Source organism: Panulirus ornatus, chromosome 15, assembly GCF_036320965.1.
Source record: "Panulirus ornatus isolate Po-2019 chromosome 15, ASM3632096v1, whole genome shotgun sequence".
In the NCBI taxonomy this organism is placed as follows: domain Eukaryota; kingdom Metazoa; phylum Arthropoda; class Malacostraca; order Decapoda; family Palinuridae; genus Panulirus; species Panulirus ornatus.
In genome coordinates, this window is record NC_092238.1 from 31824427 (window position 1) to 31846462 (window position 22036).

Consider the following 22036-nt stretch of genomic DNA (forward strand, 5'->3'; position numbering starts at 1 on the left):
GTGGAGGATATGAAAACTTGCTCCTATGTGTGGAGGGCATGACAACTTAGTTCATTATGCGTGGAGGGTATGGAAACTCGTTCATGTGTGTGTTGGATATGACAGCTTGTGCCTATGTGTGGAGGGAATGATAGATTACGGATGTGTATGGTCATAACAACCTACCCTTTTTTGAAATTACTGCCTTAGAGATTGGTAGCCATGTTTAAAGAACTTATCCATGTAAAGTTGGCCAGACTGTTCAGGTTCTTAGATAGTAATATATTTTACCATTAATTCTATATAGTATTTGGTTCTAAACATTCAAAACTGTGTATAAATCTATTGAAGAATATTCCATGTCTATTAGTTTAAACTCTCACAAAGAAGGAAGGGGATGAAATATTTCTAAATATTTGTTCTTGTTCGGTTTGCAGGCACTGACGCTATCCTGTCAGTTGTTGTGACGGAGAGTGTGCTGAGTGTTGTAACGGATTGCCTCTGTTATTTTCCCTCGATATTTATATGACGAGAATACTATACAGTGTATAAATATGTCTGCCTTATTTGCCTGTTCTCGTTGCTTCAGTCGGCATCCGTTTGAGGAACTCTCACAAGGGCAACAACTGTGCAAGGTGAGTTTCCTGAGAGTAATGCGTTGCAGCGACCAAGCTCACCGGTGGCTTAAGTGTGAAAAATTATGACCTTGTGCATCTTGTTCGTAATTAATGTACATATTGAGTCGTAATTTAGATCGCTGCACATCTCCCAGAAAACATCGCTATCAGAATCAAGCTGGAATGAGGTGGTTTCGTATTTGCTTGGCCGATTGCGATGATCTTGGGTAACGTTTTGTTCAAGATTCCTGCCATAATTACCCGTCGTTGTACTTTGTGTGACCACAGGCTGTGGACGTTAAGTAAATGTAGTGTGTACTAGAGCACGAGACACGAACAGATGAAGTTATACCTTAACAAAATCACAAGCTTGGTTGTGGAATGTAGTCGACTTCCTTTGTAACCGAAGCGCTACGTCCTGTTTTTGAATTGGCACATAGAGGGAATCAAGGTAGAGTTCTAGTTTAGGGACGCCATTCTTTTCCCCCCTATAATATGATTGAAAATGGTTTACAGTGGTAGTTTATTGATATATATCTTAGCTTTTTGTACTCTGTGACTGCTAAACATTTTGTGCAGTTCTGAGTTCAAAGTAGCTTTGGAAATGGCTGGTTACGTGATTTATGAGCTAATAAGCGTTGATTTTGATTTCTGGATTGAGTTGATGAACCAATCATGAGGGAAAATCTGGGGTAAAGTACCAATTTAGTGGCATCACTGAAATAACCCAAGTTTTTTTTTTATTAGATTCATATCAGTGAAGATTTTGCACTTCACAGAAGTCTATCTATCTATCTGTATATATATATATATATATATATATATATATATATATATATATATATATTGTACTTTGTCGCTGTCTCCTGTGTTAGCGAGGTACCGCAAGGAAACAGACAAAAGAATGGCCCAACCCACCCACATACACATGTATATACATACATGTCCACACACGCTCATATGCATACCTATACATTTCACCAATATATATATATATATAATATATATATATATATATATATATATATATATATATATATATATATATATATATATACACATACACAGACATATACATATATACACATGTACATAATTCATACTTGCTGCCTTTATTCATTCCCATTGCCACCCTGCCACACATGAAATAGCATCCCCCCTTCCCCCGCAAGGTAGCACTAGGAAAGGACAAAAGGCCACATTCGTTCACACTCAGTCTCTAGCAGTCATGTGTAATGCACCGAAACCACAGCTCCCTTTCCCCATTCAGGCCCCACAAACTTTCCATGGTTTACTCCAGATGCTTCACATACCTTGGTTCAATCCATTGACAGCACGTCGACCCCAGTATACCACATCATTCCAATTCACTCTATTCCTTGCGTGCCTTTCACCTTCCTGTATGTTCAGGCCCTGATCACTCAAAATCTTTTTCACTCCATCTTTCCACCTCCAATTTGGTCTCCCACTTCTCGTTCCTTCCACCTCTGACACATATATCCTCTTTGTCAATCTTTCCTCACCCTTTCTCCATGTGACCAAACCATTTCAATACACCCTCTTCTGCTCTTTCAACCACGCTCATTACCACACATCTCTCTTACCCTTTCATTACTTACCTGATCAAACCACCTCACACCACATATTTTCCTCAAACATCTCATTTCCTTTGCATTCAAATCACCCATCACTATAACCCGGTCTCGTGCATCAAAACCACTAACACACTCATTCAGCTGCTCCCAAAACACTTGCCTCTCATGATCTTTCTTCTCATGCCCAGGTGCATATGCACCAATAATCACCCATCTCTCTCCATCAACTTTCAGTTTTACCCATATTGATCGAGAATTTACTTTCTTACATTCTATCACATACTCCCACAACTCCTGTTTCAGGAGTACTGCTACTCCTTCCCTTGCTCTTGTCCTCTCACTAACCCCTGACTTTACTCCCAAGACATTCCCAAACCACTCTTCCCCTTTACCCTTGAGCTTCGTTTCACTCAGAGCCAAAACATCCAGGTTCCTTTCCTCAAACATACTACCTATCTCTCCTTTTTTCACATCTTTGTTACATCCACACACATTTAGGCACCCCAATCTGAGCCTTCGAGGAGGATGAGCACTCCCCGCGTGACTCCTTCTTCTGTTTCCCATTTTAGAAAGTTAAAAAAAAAAAAGAATACAAGGAGGGGAGGATTTCCGGCCCTCCGCTCCCATCCCCTCTAGTCGCTTTCTACGACACGCGAGGATGTAAGGCATGTGTACGTGTAGGAAGAGAGGAAAGTGATTGGTTCTCAGTGAATGTAGGTTTGCGGCAGGGGTGTGTGATGTCTCCATGGTTGTTTAATTTGTTTATGGATGGGGTTGTTAGGGAGGTGAATGCAAGAGTTTTGGAAAGAGGGGCAAGTATGAAGTCTGTTGGGGATGAGAGAGCTTGGGAAGTGAGTCAGTTGTTGTTCGCTGATGATACAGCGCTGGTGGCTGATTCATGTGAGAAACTGCAGAAGCTGGTGACTGAGTTTGGTAAAGTTTGTGAAAGAAGAAACTTAAGAGTAAATGTGAATAAGAGCAAGGTTATTAGGTACAGTAGGGTTGAGGGTCAAGTCAATTGGGAGGTGAGTTTGAATGGAGAAAAACTGGAGGAAGTGAAGTGTTTTAGATATATGGGAGTGGATCTGGCAGCGGATGGAACCATGGAAGCGGAAGTGGATCATAGGGTGGGGGAGGGGGCGAAAATTCTGGGAGCCTTGAAGAATGTGTGGAAGTCGAGAACATTATCTCTGAAAGCAAAAATGGGTATGTTTGAAGGAATAGTGGTTCCAACAATGTTGTATGGTTGCGAGGCGTGGGCTATGGATAGAGTTGTGCGCAGGAGGATGGATGTGCTGGAAATGAGATGTTTGAGGACAATGTGTGGTGTGAGGTGGTTGGATCGAGTAAGTAACGTAAGGGTAAGAGAGATGTGTGGAAATAAAAAGAGCGTGGTTGAGAGAGCAGAAGAGGGTGTTTTGAAATGGTTTGGGCACATGGAGAGAATGAGTGAGGAAAGATTGACCAAGAGGATATATGTGTCGGAGGTGGAGGGAACGAGGAGAAGAGGGAGACCAAATTGGAGGTGGAAAGATGGAGTGAAAAAGATTTTGTGTGATCGGGGCCTGAACATGCAGGAATAGAGTGAATTGGAGCGATGTGGTATACCGGGGTTGACGTGCTGTCAGTGGATTGAATCAAGGCATGTGAAGCGTCTGGGGTAAACCATGGAAAGCTGTGTAGGTATGTATATTTGCGTGTGTGGACGTATGTATATACATGTGTATGGGGGTGGGTTGGGCCATTTCTTTCGTCTGTTTCCTTGCGCTACCTCGCAAACGCGGGAGACAGCGACAAAGCAAAAAAAAAAAAAAAAAAAAAAAAAAGAATCTCATTTCCAACACATCCACCCTCCTCCGCACAACCCTATCTATAGCACATGCCTCACAACCATATAACATTGTTTGAACTACTATTCCTTCAAAACATACCCATTTTTGCTCTCCGAGATAACGTTCTTGCCTTCCACACATTCTTCAACGCTCCCAGAACCTTCGCCCCCTCCCCCACCCTGTGACTCACTTCCGCTTCCATGGTTTCTACTGCTGCCAAATCCACTCCCAGATATCTAAAACTCTTCACTTCCTCCAGTTTTTCTCTATTTAAACTCACCTCCCAGTTTACTTGTCCCTCAACCCTGCTGAACCTAATAAACTTGCTCTTATTCACATTTACTCTCAGCTTTCTTCTTTCACACACTTTACCAAACTCAGTCACCAACTTCTGCAGCTTCTCACCCAAATCAGCCACTAGCAGTGTCATCAGCGAACTACAACTGACTCACTTCTCAAGCCCTCTCATCTACAACAGACTGCATACTTAACCCTCTCTCCAAAACTTTTGAATTCACCTCCCCAACAACCCCATCCATAAACAAATTAAGCAACCATGGAGACATCACGCATCCTTGCTGCAAACTGACGTTCATGGGAACCAATCACTTTCCTCTCTTCCTACTCGTACATATGCCCTACAGCCTCGATAAAAACTTTTCACTGCCTCTAGCAACTTGCCTCCCACACCATATACTCTTAATGCCTTCCACAGAGCATCTCTATCAACTCTTATCATATACCTTCTCCAGATCCATAAATGCTACAAACAGATCCATCTGTTTTTCTAAGTATTTCTCACATACATTCTTCAAGGCAAACACCTGATCCACACATGCTTTACCACTTTTGAAACCACACTGCTCTTCCCCAGTCTGATGCTCTGTACATGCCTTCACTCTCTCAATCAATACCCTCCCATATAATTTCCTAGGAATTCTTAACAGACTTATACCTCAGTAATTTGAACACTTACCTTTATCCCCTTTGCCTTTGTACAGTGGCACTATACATGCATTCTGCCATTCCTCAGGCACTTCACCATGAACCATACATTCATTGAATATCCTCACCAACCAGTGAACAAGACAGTCACCCCCTTTTTTAATAAATTCCACAGCAATACCATCCAAACTTATACTTAATCGCTGTCTCCCGCTTCAGCAAGGTAGCTCATGCAACCCACAAACACATATATAAACATAAACACACACATAGATATACATTTCAGCATATACATACATATACATACACAGATATACATATATACACATTTACATATTCATACTTGCTGCCTTCATTCATTCCCATTGCCACCCTGCCACACATGAAATACCATCCTCCCCCTCCAGCGAGATAGTGCCAGGTAAACAAACATAAAAGGTCACATTCATTCACACTCAGTCTCTAAATGTCATGTGTAATGCACCGAAGCCACAGCTTCCTATCCACATCCAGGCCCCACAGACCTTTCCATGGTTTACCCCATAAGTTTAACATGCCCTGGTTCAATCCATTGACAGCACGTTGACCCCGGTATACCACATCAGTCCAATTCACTCTATTCCTTGCATGTCTTTCACCCTCCTGTATGTTCAGGCCCCGATTGCTCAGAACTTTTTCACTCCATCCTTCCACCTCCAATTTGGTCTCCCGCATCTCCTTGTTCCCTCAACCCCTGACACATGTATCCTCATTGTCAATCTTTCCTCTCTCATTCTCTCCATATGTCTAAACCATTTCAACATACCCTCTTCTGCTCTCTCAATCACACTAATTTTATTTCCACACATCTCTCTTACCTTTCCACTACTTACTCGATCAAACCACCTTACACCACATATTGCCCCCAAACATTTCCAACACGTCCACCCTCCATACAACCCTATCTAAAGCCCATGCCTTGCAGCCATATATGATTGTTGAAACTACTATTCCTTCAAGCATACCCATTTTTGCTCTCCGAGATACTGTTCCCTCCTTCAACACATGCTTCATTGCTCCCAGAACCTTCCCCCCTCCCCCACCCGTGACTCATATCTGCTTACATAGTTCCATTCGCTGCTAAGTCCACTCCCAGATATCTAAAACCCTTCACTTCCTCCAGTTTTTTCCATTCAAACTTACATCTCAGTTAACTTGTCCCTCAACCTTATTACTCTTATTTGCTCTTATTCACATTTATTCCCAACTTTCTCCTTTCTCACACTTTTCCAAATTCAGTCATCAACCTCTGTAGTTTCTCACTCGAATTGGCCTTCAGATCTGTATTATCAGTGAACAACAACTGACTCACTTTCCAGGTCCTCTTATCCCCAACAGACTGCATACTCACCCCTCCCTCTGAAACTCTGGCATTTACCTCCCTAACCACCCCATCCATAAACAAATGAAAGTACCTTGGGGACATTATACACCGCTGTTGCAGCCCGACCTTCACTGGGAGGAACCAATTTTTCTCCTCTCTTCCTACTCGTGTACATGACTTACATCCTTGTTAAAACCTTTTCATTGCTTCTAGCAGCTTACCTCTCACACCATATACTCTTAAGAACTTCCACAAAGCATCTCTATCACCCCTATCATATGCCTTCTTCAGATCCATAAATGCTACATACAAATCCACTTGTTTTTCTAAGTATTTCTCACATGTTCTTCAAGGCAAACACCTGAGTCACACATCCTCTACCACTTCCGAAACCACACTGCTTTTCCCCAATTTGATGCTCTGTACATCCCTTTACCCTCTCAATCAGTACCCTCTCATACAATTTTCTAGTGCTCGACAAACTTATGCCTCTGTAGTTTTAACACTCACCTTATCTGATTTGCCTTTGTACAATGGCACAATGCTTGCATTCTGCCAATCCTCAGGCTTTTTACCCTGTTTCATACATACATTGAATATCCTTACCAACCAATCAACAACACAGTCACCCCCTTTTTTGATGAATTCTACTGCAGTACCATCCAAACCTACCACCTTGCCGGATTTCATCTTCTGCAGAGCTTTCACTACCTCTTCTCTTTTAACCAAACCAATCTCCCTGACCCTCTCACTTCGCACACCACCCCATCCCAAACACCTTATATCTGCCACTGTATCATCAAACACATTCAACAAACCTTCAAAATACTCCATCTCTTTTCACTTCATCACTACCTGTTATTACTTCCCCACTTGCCCCCCTTCGCTGATATTCCCATTTGTTATCTTACATATGTTATTTCCCATCTTCCAAAACATCTTTTTATTCTCCATAAAGCTTAATGATACTCTCTCACCCCAACTCTCATTGCCCTCTTTTTCATCCCTTGCACAGTATATGTATATATCTATTTATTTATTTATTTCTTGCTGCTACCTCACTAATGTGGGAAATGGCGATTAAGTGTTGATCTTTCTCATGTAACCTAGGTAGCATTCGGGACAAAGAAATCCCGAATTCATTTACACCCATTCTCAAGCTGTCACATTTAATGGACCAGAACCATCAGACAGCAGTCCACATCCAGGCCTTACAGACCCTTCCACGGTTTCCTCCAGCTGCTTCATATACCCAGGTTCAGTCATTTACAGCATGTCACACACACACACACACACACACACACACACACACATACATATACATATGTATATATATATATGTTTGAGGACAGTGTGTGGTGTGAGGGGGTTTGATTAAGTGATGAAAGGGTGAGAGAGATGTGTGGTAATAAGGAGAGTGTGGTAGAGAGAGCAGAAGATGGTGTATCGAAATGGTTTGGTCACATGGAGAGAATGAGTGAGGAAAGATTGACAAAGAGATATATATATCAGGGGTGGAGGGAACAAGGAGAAGTGGGAGACCAAATTGGAGGTGGAAGGATGGAGCAAAAAAGATTTTGAGCAATCGGGGCCTGAACATATAGGAGGTTGAAAGACACGCAAGGAATAGAGTGAATTGGAACGATGTGCTATACCGGGGTCGACATGCTGTCAATGGATTGAACCAGGGCATGTGAAGCATGTGGGGGTAAACCATGGAAAGTTTTGTGGGGCCTGGATGTGGAAAGGGAGCTGTGGCTTCGGTGCATTACATGTGACAGCTAGAGACTGAGTGTGAACGAATGTGGCCTTTTGTCCTTTCCTAGCGCTACCTCATGGGGGGGAGGGGGATGCTATTTCATGTGTGGCAGGTTGGCAACGGGAATGAATAAAGGCAGCAAGTATGAATTATGTACATGTGTATATATGTATATGTCTGTGTATGTATGTTTATGTTATGTACATATTTATATTTATTTATTATACTTTGTTGCTGTCTCCCACGTTAGAAAGGTAGTGCAAGGAAACAGACGGAAGAATGGTCCGACCCACCCACCTACACGTCCACACAATCACATGTACATACCTATACATTTCAATGTTTACATACATATACATACATAGACATATATTTATTTATTATACTTTGTCGCTGTCTCCCACGTTAGAAAGGTAGCACAAGGAAACAGACGGAAGAATGGCCCAACCCACCCACCTACACATCCACACAATCACATATACATACCTATACATTTCAGTGTTTACATACATATACATATGTGGCCTTTTTTCCTTTCCTAGCGCTACCTCGTGGGGGGGAGGGGGATGCTATTTCATGTGTGGCGGGTTGGCAACGGGAATGAATAAAGGCAGCAAGTGTGAATTATGTACATGTGTATATATGTATATGTCTGTGTATGTATGTATATGTTATGTATATATTTATATTTATTTATTATACTTTGTCGCTGTCTCCCACGTTAGAAAGGTAGCGCAAGGAAACAGATGGAAGAATGGCCCAACCCACCCACCTACACGTCCACACAATCACATATGCATACCTCTACATTTCAATGTTTACATACATAGACATATACATATATACACATGTTCATAATTCATAATTGCTGCCTTTATTTATTCCCGTCGCCACCCCGCCATACATGAAATGACACCCCCCTTCCCCCGCATGTGCATGAGGTAGCACTAGGAAAAGACAACAAAGGCCACATTCGTTCACACTCAGTCTCTAGCTGTCATGTATAATGCACCGAAACCACAGCTCCCTTTCCACATCCAGGCCCCACAGAACTTCCACGGTTTACCCCAGACACTTCACATGCCCTGGTTCAATCCATTGACAGCACTGCTCTTCCCCAGTCTGATGCTCTGTACATGCCTTCACCCTCTCAATCAGTACCCTCCCATATAATATTTTAGGAATACTCAACAAATTTATACCTCTGTAATTTGAGCACTCACTTTTAACCCCTTAGCCTTTGTACAATGGCACTATGCAAGCATTCCACCAATCCTCAGGCACCTTACCATGAGTCATACATACATTGAATAACCTTACCAACCAGTCAACAATACAGTCACCCCCTTTTTTAATAAATTCCACTGCAATACCATCCAAAGCCGTTGCCTTGCCGGCTTTCATCTTCTGCAAAGCATTTACTACCTCCTCTCTGTTTATCAAATCATTCTCCCTAGCCCTCTCACTTTGCACACCACCTCGACCAAAACACCCTACATTTGCCACTTTATTATCAAACACATTCAACAAACCTTAAAAATACTCACTCCATCTTCTCACATCACCACTACTTGCCATCACATCCCCATTAGCCCCCTTCACTGATGTTCTTTCCATTTGTTCCCTTGTCTTACGCACTTTATTTACCTCCTTCGAAAACATCTTTTTCTTCTCCCTAAAATTTAATGATTCTCACACCAACTCTCATTTGCCCTCTTTTTCACCTCTTGCTCGGGAAAATGAAACACAATAAATTTCCAAGTGCACTTTCATGTAATAATCACAACATCAGGGGAGTCACAAGAGAGAAATATAACAGTTAGATGATGTACATTGAAGAGATGTAACTAGGACACCATTTGGTAAACATGCAATTGTGCAAGACAGACAACAACCGTTCATAAACTTATCATTTTACAAATTTAATCAACAATAAAGTTATCTAATTTGAATAGACCATCACTAATATTAAGATTATAATTCTTTGTGTATTTGTGTATATCAACTGACTTATATTTCTCTCTTGTGTCTCCCCTGATGATGTGATTATTACACGAAAGTGCACTTGGGAACCTATTGTGTTTTATTTTCCCCATGGACTCAAGGGAATATCTTGATCATGTGCAAAATTGTGATCCTTTCCAATACATGTATGTATTTTTTCTGTTATACTTTTTCACTGTCTCCCGTGCTAGCGAGGTAACGCAAGGAAACAAATGAAAGAATGACCCGTATATATATATATATATATATATATATATATATATATATATATATATATATATTTTTTTTTTTTTTTTTGCTTTGTCGCTGTCTCTCGCGTTTGCGAGGTAGCGCAAAGGAAACAGACGAAAGAAATGGCCCAACCCACCCCCATACACATGTATATACATACGCCCACACACGCAAATATACATACCTACACAGCTTTCCATGGTTTACCCCAGGCGCTTCACATGCCCTGATTCAATCCACTGACAGCACGTCAACCCCGGTATACCACATCGATCCAATTCACTCTATTCCTTGCCCTCCTTTCACCCTCCTGCATGTTCAGGCCCCAATCACACAAAATCTTTTTCACTCCATCTTTCCACCTCCAATTTGGTCTCCCACTTCTCCTCGTTCCCTCCACCTCCGACACATATATCCTCTTGGTCAATCTTTCCCACTCATTCTCTCCATGTGCCCAAACCATTTCAAAACACCCTCTTCTACTCTCTCAACCACGCTCTTTTTATTTCCACACATCTCTCTTACCCTTACATTACTTACTCGATCCAACCACCTCACACCACACATTGTCCTCAAACATCTCATTTCCAGCACATCCATCCTCCTGCGCACAACTCTATCCATAGCCCACGCCTCGCAACCATACAACATTGTTGGAACCACTATTCCTTCAAACATACCCATTTTTGCTTTCCGAGATAATGTTCTCGACTTCCACACATTCTTCAAGGCTCCCAGGATTTTCGCCCCCTCCCCCACCCTATGATTCACTTCCACTTCCATGGTTCCATCCGCTGCCAGATCCACTCCCAAAAATCTAAAACACTTTACTTCCTCCAGTTTTTCTCCATTCAAACTTACCTCCCAATTGACTTGACCCTCAACCCTACTGTACCTAATAACCTTGCTCTTATTCACATTTACTCTTAAGTTTCTTCTTTCACACACTTTACCAAACTCAGTCACCAGCTTCTGCAGTTTCACACATGAATCAGCCATCAGCGCTGTATCATCAGCGAACAACAACTGACTCACTTCCCAAGCTCTCTCATCCCCAACAGACTTCATACTTGCCCCTCTTTCCAAAACTCTTGCATTCACCTCCCTAACAACCCCATCCATAAACAAATTAAACAACCATGGAGACATCACACACCCCTGCCGCAAACCTACATTCACTGAGAACCAATCACTTTCCTCTCTTCCTACACTTACACATGCCTTACATCCTTGATAAAAACTTTTCACTGCTTCTAACAACTTGCCTCCCACACCATATATTCTTAATACCTTCCACAGAGCATCTCTATCAACTCTATCATATGCCTTCTCCAGATCCATAAATGCTACATACAAATCCATTTGCTTTTCTAAGTATTTCTCACATACATTCTTCAAAGCAAACACCTGATCCACACATCCTCTACCACTTCTGAAACCACACTGCTCTTCCCCAATCTGATGCTCTGTACATGCCTTCACCCTCTCAATCAATACCCTCCCATATAATTTACCAGGAATACTCAACAAACTTATACATCTGTAATTTGAGCACTCACTCTTATCCCCTTTGCCTTTGTACAATGGCACTATGCAAGCATTCTGCCAGTCCTCAGGCACCTCACCATGAGTCATACATACATTAAATAACCTTACCAACCAGTCAACAATACAGTCACCCCCTTTTTTAATAGAATCCACTGCAATACCATCCAAACCTACTGCCTTGCCGACTTTCATCTTCCGCAAAGCTTTTACTACCTCTTCTCTGTTTACCAAATCATTTTCTCTAACCCTCTCACTTTGCACACCACCTCGACCAAAACACCCTATATCTGCCACTCTATCATCAAACACATTCAACAAACCTTCAAAATACTCACTCCATCTCCTTCTCACATCACCACTACTTGTTATCACCTCCCCATTAGCGCCCTTCACTGAAGTTCCCATTTGCTCCCTTGTCTTACGCACTTTATTTACCTCCTTCCTGAACATCTTTTTATTCTCCCTAAAATTTAATGATACTCTCTCACCCCAACTCTCATTTGCGCTCTTTTTCACCTCTTGCACCTTTCTCTTGACCTCCTCTCTCTTTCTTTTATACATCTCCCACTCAATTGCATTTTTTCCCTGCAAAAATCGTCCAAATGCCTCTCTCTTCTCTTTCACTAATACTCTTACTTTTTCATCCCACCACTCGCTACCCTTTCTAATCAACCCACCTCCCACGCTTCTCATGCCACAAGCATCTTTTGCGCAATCCATCACTGATCCCCTAAATACATCCCATTCCTCCCCCACTCCCCTTACTTCCATTGTTCTCACCTTTTTCCATTTTGTACTCAGTCTCTCCTGGTACTTCCTCACACAAGTGTCCTTCCCAAGCTCACTTACTCTCACCACCCTCTTCACCCCAACATTCTCTCTTCTTTTCTGAAAACCCATACAATTCTTCACCTTAGCCTCCACAAGATAATGATCAGACATCCCTCCAGTTGCACCTCTCAGCACATTAACATCCAAAAGTCTCTCCTTCGCGCGCCTGTCAATTAAAACATATCTAATAACGCTCTGGCTATCTCTCCTACTTACATACGATACTTATGTATATCTCGCATTTTAAAACCAAGTATTCCCAATCACCAGTCCTTTTTCAGCACATAAATCTACAAGCTCTTCACCATTTCCATTTACAACACTGAACACCCCATGTATACCAATTATTCCCTCAACTGCCACATTACTCACCTTTGCATTCAAATCACCCATCACTATAACCCGGTCTTGTGCATCAAAACCACTAACACACTCATTCAGCTGCTCCCAAAACACTTGCCTCTCATGATCTTTCTTCTCATGCCCAGGTGCATATGCACCAATAATCACCCATCTCTCTCCATCAACTTTCAGTTTTACCCATATTACTCGAGAATTTACTTTCTTACATTCTATCACATACTCCCATTAATGCAGGAGATGGCAATTAAGTACAATTAAGATATATATTTTTTTTTCATACTATTCGCCATCTCCCGCATTAGCGAGGTTGCGTTAAGAACAGAGGACTGGACCTTTGAGGGAATATCCTCACCTGGCCCCCTTCTCTGTTCCTTCTTTTGGAAAATTAAAAAAAAAAATGAGAGGGGAGGATTTCCAGCCACCCGCTCCCTCCCCTTTTAGTCGCCTTCTACGACAAGCAGGGAATATGTGGGAAGTATTCTTTCTCCCCTATCCTCAGGGATAGATTGTGTCTTTTTCTAGCGCTACCTCACACACATGAGGGGGAGGGGGTTGTTATTCCATGTGTGGCGAGGTGGCAATGGGAATAAATAAAGGCAGACAGTATGAATTATGTACATGTGTATATATGTATATGTCTGTGTGTGTATATATATGTGTACATTGAGATATATAGGTATGTATACTTGCGTGTGTGGACGTGTATGTATATACATGTGTATGTGGGTGGGTTAGGCCATTGTTTCGTCTGTTTCCTTGCGCTACCTCGCTAACGCGGGAGACAGCCACAAAGCAAAATAAATTAATAAATAATATTCTTTTATACTACTTGCTATTTCCCACGTTAGCGAGGTAGCATTAAGAACAGAGGACTGAGCCTTTGAGGGAATATCCTCTCATGGCCCCTTTCTCTGTTCCTTCTTTTGGAAAATTAGAAAAACGTGAGAGGAGGATTTCCAGCCCCCCACTCCTTCCCCTTTTAGTTGCCTTCTATGACATGCAGGGAATGTGTGGGAAGTACTCTTTCTCCCCTATCCCCAGGGATGATAGATATATATATATTTTTTCATACTATTTGCCATTTCTTGCATTAGCGAAGTAGCGTTAAGAACAGAGGACTGAGCCTTTGAGGCAATATCCTCACTTGACCCCTTCTCTGTTCCTTCTTTTGGAAAATTAAGAAAACAAGAGATGAGGATTTCTAGCCTCCCTGCTCCCTCCCCTTTTAGTTGCCCTCTATGACTCTCAGGGAATACGTGGGAAAAAATCACAGTTGAGTGCTTGATAAAGTATATTCCTATTTGTCCAGGGGGAAATGAAACACAGTAAGTTCCCAAGTGCTATTTTGTGTAATGATCACTTCATCAGGGGAGATACAAGAAAAACATAACAGTTAGTTGATATACAGGTACACCACCGAATATCTGGCATCTGATGGTTCGGCACCTCCTTTAGTCTGGACAAAATTACATAAGGGAACTTGAAATTACTGGGGCCACCAGACTAATTTACTGGGCAGCCACAGATGGCATTGTATGTAGGACACGCTTAGTTACATTCTTTATACTGCATTTGTTTGTGGTGATGCCGCAATTCTGTGAGATTCTTTACTTATTTTGCTTAAATTTAACCCAAGCTATGGCTTCTAAGATATGTGAGAGTGTCAGTCGTGGTATTAAACGTAAACACCAGAGAGACACTCCTTCAAAGGATAGAATATTATCTCAGTGGAAGGGCATGTGAAACATGTCTGGGAAGCCTTCTCGAAATGGGTTGAGGTGACCAGAGGAGTGCCACAGGACTCTGTTTTGGGACCATTTCTCTTCTTGATATGTGTAAGTGACATGCCTGAAGGTACGGATTCCAACCAGAAATTGTTTGCAGATGATGCAAAGGCCATGAGGGATGTCAGAAGGAAGGAGGATACATCATCTTTCTAGGGAACCTAACAGACTTCAGAGTTGGACCGATGCATGTTTAATGAAAATCATCCTTAGGAAATGTGAAGTTATGAGGGTGGGACATAGTGAAGGAAGGCCTAAGTATAATTATTATTTAGCAGGAAATAAGCTTCAGGATTATGTGTATGAGAATGACTTGGGAGATGACATTGCTCCTAGCCTGTTGTCAGTGTCCTATTTTTGGAGAGTAGTTAAGAAGACAAGCTGTATGCTGGCAAATAATATAATACCTCTTATGGAAAAGGAAATGCAAGGTGTGCATATCTTATGTAAGAGCAAAATTAGAACATGATTCTCAAGCTTGCTTACTGCACAACAAGTACAAAGAACTAACAGAAAAGTTACAGATGATGGCAACAAAGATGTTTCCAGAATTAAGAGAAATTTAGTAATAGGGAAAGGCTAGAGGCTTTTATTTTGTCTTCTTGGAAGAGAGAAGACTGAAATGTGATTTAGCCACAGCATTTTGATCACTGAAATACTTCAAGAGACTTGGGATAGAGCAAACACATGACATAACAGGAAATTTAACAAGAAACTTCTTTAAAAAGATGTAGAAAATTACTTTTATAATATAAGAATGATGGGTCATTGGAATAGAATGACTAAGGACATGGTTAATGCAGTCAATATACGTACATTTGATTAGGTATTTGATGAAGAATGTTCAAAATATAGGGTCCCATGAGTGTAAAACCCCCTTCCCATATGATCACACATAATGTGATATTTACAGTGAAGGGGCAGGAACATAGATACCTCAAGCCTTAATTGCGGAGAGAATGGTAAGAAAAAGGAAAGAATCGTTTAATAAAAGATGTGAATAGACATAGGAGCTTCGAGATTTACAGTGGCAAAGATATACTTGAAACTCAAACCAGTTAGTATTTAGAAGGTTTAAAGAAAGTAAGGAATGAGTATGGCAGGATAATAGAGAAGGAACAAAGAAAGTTTGAGCAAAGCATTGAGGACAAGGTAGGAGAAAATCTAAAACTTTACCATGATTTCATAAGGAGTCATCTGTCAGTTGAAAACAGGTAATTAGGCTAAGGGATTCAGAGGGAAGAATTTTAGTGGAGGAACTGAATAACAAGTTCAAATGTATTTTTATAGGGGAAGATAATGTACCATGAACAACAGTGAGATGGAATGGGGAGGAGGTTTTAGAAACCAAGATATATAGAAAAGATGTTAAGAAAATACTAAATGCTCTTTTCCTCTACAAGACTCATGTTTCTAATGAATTTCACTGTGTGCTGATGTGTACAAATATGCTAGCCTTTTGAAATTACATATATATCAATGGAGAGAGACACAGTGCCAAGGGAATGGAAAAGGGGCAAATGTCATACCTATCTATAAGAAAGGAGACTGGGAACAGGTGCTGAAGTAAGACTAGTCTCACTGATGAAAGTGGTGTGTAAGGATCTGGAAAAGATCATTAGAAATCATTTGGATCACTTTATGAAGGAGAGAAATTACCTTAGATAGAGACCATATGGATTTAGGAAATGGAGGTCTTGTGTTACAAATTCTTACAGTTCTAAGAGAGAGTGAGGCTCATCTTAGACCAAAGGGAACACTAAATGGATTGTTTGTATCTGCACTGTAAGAAAGCATTTTACATCATACCACACAGAAGGTTTACGAGTTTGTCACTAGGCAGGAATCAGGGAACTCTTCTTTGATGTACAGAAGACTGTCACAATGAAATTGAAGCATGTTAGAGAGCTCTTCCCTGAATGGGTTAAGGTCACCAGCATAGTACCATGGGGTTCTGTTATGGACCATTACTCTTCTTGATCTGTGTGAATGACTTGCCTGAATGTTCTCTACTGTCATGCATGCTCTTAGATTTATGTATGTTGTCTGCATTAACCATACCTACTGTCATTCTGTTACATTTATCCACCACTCTTATACTGTAAAAGTATGATGATACATCATGATAAGGAGGGAAATAGAAGGTGAAGGAAGGGAAGCATTGACTCTCTCAATAAGAGATAGACTTAGGTTTCAAGAAATACTGAATGATTTCCCATTCAGAGAGTACATAATGGGAAAAGTAAATATAGGGAAGAAGCCCATAGTGGTGTTGATATTATGTAATCCCAAACAATCGCAACAATCCCAACAAATATACAATGATAACTGAATGAACAATTAGGGTGTTAAATGAAGTGTTAAAACACTCACTTAGAAAAGGTAAAGTACTGATAATGGGGATTTTACTTATGAAGAGGTACTCTGGGGAATTGGCTTCTCAAGGTGATAAGGAGTCAGGTAGACTTAATTTAGAGCGCATACAGGAAAATTTTCTATTTCAGCATGTCAATGAGCACATTCGGATGAGAGGGACTGATGCACCATCATTGCAAGATCTTAAATTCACACTCATACTAGCATGGATATTGAGACTTATGTGTGATAAACCAGTTGGAAAAAGTGATTATCTAATGTTTAATTTCACAGTGTGGCAAATGAGGAAGTAAAAAAGAGCAGAGATGAGACAAGACCTAAAGAGAGTGATTATCTAATGTTTAGTTTCACTTTGTGGTAAATGAGGAAGTAAAAAAGAGCAGAGATCAGACAAGACCTAAAGAGGAGATTGTGGAAACTACACACAGCTTAACAATGTCTGTAGTAACATTGATTGGGAAATGGAGTTTGATAATCAAGAACCGTGGCAATGTGGGGAGAGGTTCTGTGGAAGTAACAGTGAAAGAATTGAAATGTGGCTACCTCTAGCCTCAAGTATGGAGGAAATGTTATGACAAGAAAAATGGTATAATGAAAGAGTCAAAAAAGGAAAGGAGCTTTGAGATGTGCTGTGACAAAGATTTAGGTGAGACCCCAGTCATCTTGCATTTAGTGGGTATGAAACACAAAAGAAAGAAGGAACAAAGAATATTATATAGGACAAGTCATGAGAAAATCTAACACTTTTCTGCAAATTCATCAGGAGTCATTTGTCAGTTAAAGAGCAGCTGATCAGGCAAAGGGTTTCAGAGCAAAGAATTGTTGAGGATGATGTAAGGGTATGTGTGAAAGTGAATTACAAATTCAAAAGTGTTTTTACTTTGGAAGATGCTAGAGCCCCATCACTACTGAGTTGGAGTGTGGTTTTAGAAAATATTGAGAAATGATATTTAGTACAGACATTAACAAAATCCAAAAAGGTTTTAACCCTTACAAGACTCATGTGCCTTATGAAGATGTGAGCATATACATCAGACAAACCTCTTTAAATGCTATGTAGGATGTTGATAGAGAGAGGCAAAGCTCCAAGGGAGTGGAAAAGGCAAACATCATACCTGTCAGTAAGAAAAGAGACTGGGAACAGTTACTGAACTTCAGAGATGTCTTACTGGCAAGTGTGGTCTTAATGAACAGGAAGGGATAATAAGAAAGCAGAGGAGAAATTAACGAAGCGAGAAACAGCACTGTTTTAGGGAAAGAAGGTCATGTGTAATGTACCTCATATATTTCCGACAATTTAGACCTGCTGCCTCTGGGAGGTACTGCACTGGTGTTGCACTCTGCCAGTAGCCTATCCAGGATGAGGCACAAAAGGCTGAGAAGTGGCGTTGGAGTCTACCAGTTATGCCACGAAGTAAAAGGGATGAGTGATTAAGGATAATGACACTGATGTAAATGGCATGACTGGTGAGAGTAAAAGGAGGGAGTGTATGTAAAAATTTGGATGTGCTGGAGATTGGGGATGCCCATATCCTTGGGGAGAATGTATGAGGTGAGAATGGAAATGATGAATGCAATTTATGGGAGGGCATGCAAGGAAGAGTGGTATGGCTAGGATTGAACAAAAATTATCAGAGAACAGAGTAAGAAAGATGTGCAATTGTGCTATCACCAAGAGTATGGGAGGGTGTTACAGAGCACAGACAGAATGGATCAAGAACAGTGGGGATGAAAGGAAAGATTGGAATCATGAAATATGCTTGGGCATATGTACATGCTTCTATTAATATGAAGACAATGCAGGATGAGGATGAAATGAAGCTTTTTTGGAGAAATTTGAATGAATGTATAAATGGTTTTAAGGAGAGAAAGGTGGTTGTAAAAGATGGTAAGAATGTGAAGGTGGGATGTGACGAAATTGGCAGGATAGTTGGTAAATGGGGAGTGCTTGGAGTAAATGAGAATGGAAGTTATATTGTGGATGTCTGTGCTGAGAAGGGTTTATTCCTTGCAAACACCCTTTTGCAGCACAAGATGATCCTTGTACATGTAGATGAGAAATGATTGAAGGGAAGAACTGAGGGGTTTGATTGACACCATGTGGCAGTGGATGAAAGGTTGAGAAAAGCTATGTTACATACAAGACTTGTGACAAAATTATTTGGAGATTAACTATTTTGTGCTTATTGTGGAGATGAGGATCAGTGAAAAGTGAAGTATGGTGGAAGGAAGAATATAGGGGTTAAAGTGTAGGCTAGTGAGAAGATGAATTAGAAAGAATATGAGGAAGAGTATGAAAGGAGGATGGCCAAAAGTTTAGATGGAAGATCTGGAAATGTAGGGATGCAGTCATGTGAATGAGTTGTTTAAGATGTTTGGAGAAAGATTGTTAAAGGTTGTAGAATTATTAGTTGGATGCAATGTTGTGAGATATAGGAATGAATAGGGGATTGCATTATGGGTGATGAGATTGGAAATACTGTGGAAGAGATGAAAAGGGCTTGTGGTAGATTGATCGAAAGGAATGTACCTGTAGAAGTTATACTATGGTGCTTGTAGTTTTCTACCCCCAGGAAACTGCAGTAACCCAGAGCAGATGTACATTAATGAAAATAAAGGAATGATAAGGATATTTAGGAAGGTGGCAAGACACTCTTAATGAAGATTGTGGATTGTAAATGATGGGGGTCTTCGATTATAGGGCAGTAGACTGGGAGAACTTAGATACTTATGGAGACTGGAAGACATGGAGATGCAAGTTTTTCGGATGTATATAGGTAAACTTCCTGTATTGGCATGTCATGAAGTATATGAGATTTAGGGGAAAGAACATCATCACTGCTTGATCTCTTCTTGGTACAAAATAGGGAAATAGAGCACATCACATTTGAAACACCTTTAGAAAGAGATGATCATGTCTATAACATACCCAAATTACAGTAAACAAAGTTAAAAAAGAATAAACATAACAAATCAGTAAATGGTGGATGAGATAGTGAATTAGTCATTGTTGTGTCTGAAGGTTTAAACCCAAGCACAGGTGAAATGCAAGACTATATGGGTTCCTGATGCCAATACCATGCTTTCTACATAAGGCATGAATGCCTGTGGCTGCATTACACCCAAGGGGGACCCCTATTGCTATGCCACCTACCTAGAGGTGCATTTTACCGTCAGGACTGTGGAATGATGCTCAATTCCTGGTGAATATCTGGTGAAGTCTCAGGAGGACTTTACACCCACATCCTGGGCTGGGCTCAGACTGCTGGTTTGGTTCAGTCAACCAAGCTGTTGAAAGCGACAGCCCTCAGCTTTACATATCCCCCATAGCCTAGCTGGTCTGGTACTCTTTGTAGTTACTCATGCTGTGCATCCTATGCAATTTTTGGAGGTAGCTGGCAAGATTTTGAAGAGTCTTGGGTCCTGGATGTTTAAAGCATTTTCTCTGTGTGTGTAAATCACAACTTTATATTTCAGAGGCAGTAATTTACGAAGTCTTCCACGTCTGTCATGCCAGTAGGATTTTCCAGGTATAGATGATGATATACCTCTCACATCTGCTCTTTAGGTAGGATATGGGCTGTGAAAGGTCTCTGAACCCTTTTACAGTTCCACAGTTTCATCTGCCTTGTAGGATGATGTTAGGATGCAACAATGTCCAGTTCCTCAAAGAATTCATACATGCTTTCAACATCTCCCAGAATATGTTGCTATGATTCTTAGGCTGTGGTATTCATTGGTTATGTATGTAGAGAATGTGGTATTGGACCAGCACTCTACTAAATCCCACATCTACTGCTGATAAGTTGACACTATCTTTGTGCACACAGGCTTCCAGTTTGCCACGGAGAGAAGTTTTCTTGATGTCAGTGCAACAACTGTGTATAAGAAACTGACAGACGCAGGTCAGTTCTGAATGATGAGAAAGTGTTAAAATGAAAACTGATGAGATGGCACTAACAGGAGTAAAGGATGCTACAGATAAGCTAACTGTTTTTGGGTGTGCAAGTGTTAAAATGAAAACTGATGAGATGGCACTAACAGGAGTAAAGGATGCTACAGATAAGCTAACTGTTTTTGGGTGTGCAAATGTGATGGTTACTCACAAATGTAAACTTGCATTGGTCAGGAAGAGATAATGTCCGAAGTACTTTAAGGGTGTGCAAACCTTACTTGTTTATTATGTAAATGAGAAAACTGGGATAACCAGGGACTTATTTTCTGACTGGTTCCATTACTACTTTGTACCATTTGCATGTGCTTATTGTAGGGAAGCTGGACATGAAGCTTATTGCAAGATTTTATTGTTCCTAGACAGCTGTTCAATTCATCCCTCTGCTGAACTTCTTGTGAAAAATATTTTTTGCCGTTTCCCTTCTCCTGAATGTGATATCTTTAATTCAGCTCTGAGACTGAGATTTAAGAGCATTTAAGAGTAGATATCAAGACTCTTTTTGAACAATATGTTTTCTACAGTGAACAGAGTCATGGGGGTTACAGCTTTTAAAAAGAGGGTAACATTAAAGACACCATCTGTCCAGCTGCAACATGTGGCTATAGGTTCAGACACTCTTGCAAACACTTGGCCTAAACATGTTTGTTGAGTTGATACACCACATGAAGACTTTGAAGGATTTCATGTGACCAGTTACGAGAAGATGATATCAGACCTTAATTATGTAAAAGGCTTACCATCAGAATGTGTGAATGAGCTACAGAAAACAGATATCAAAGATTTGATGAACCTTGAAAATGATGCTCCTGTCATGCATTCTTTGACTTGAGGAGATTGCAGAAACAGTGTTATGT

At 40.8% G+C, this 22036-nt stretch overlaps 1 protein-coding gene across 2 annotated transcripts in view; it reads left to right on the top strand.

Annotated features, from left to right (window-relative positions):
* The first annotated feature begins 423 nt into the window (after positions 1 to 423).
* The window catches only part of LOC139753823 (protein FAM76A-like), a 148130-nt gene continuing 126517 nt past the window's right edge, over positions 424 to 22036 (top strand). For both annotated transcript variants that reach the window (XM_071670726.1, XM_071670727.1), the window contains exon 1: positions 424 to 614. In XM_071670726.1, the coding sequence (XP_071526827.1) occupies positions 534 to 614 (81 nt within the window). In that variant the 5' untranslated portion in view covers positions 424 to 533. The remainder of the gene's footprint in view (positions 615 to 22036) is intronic.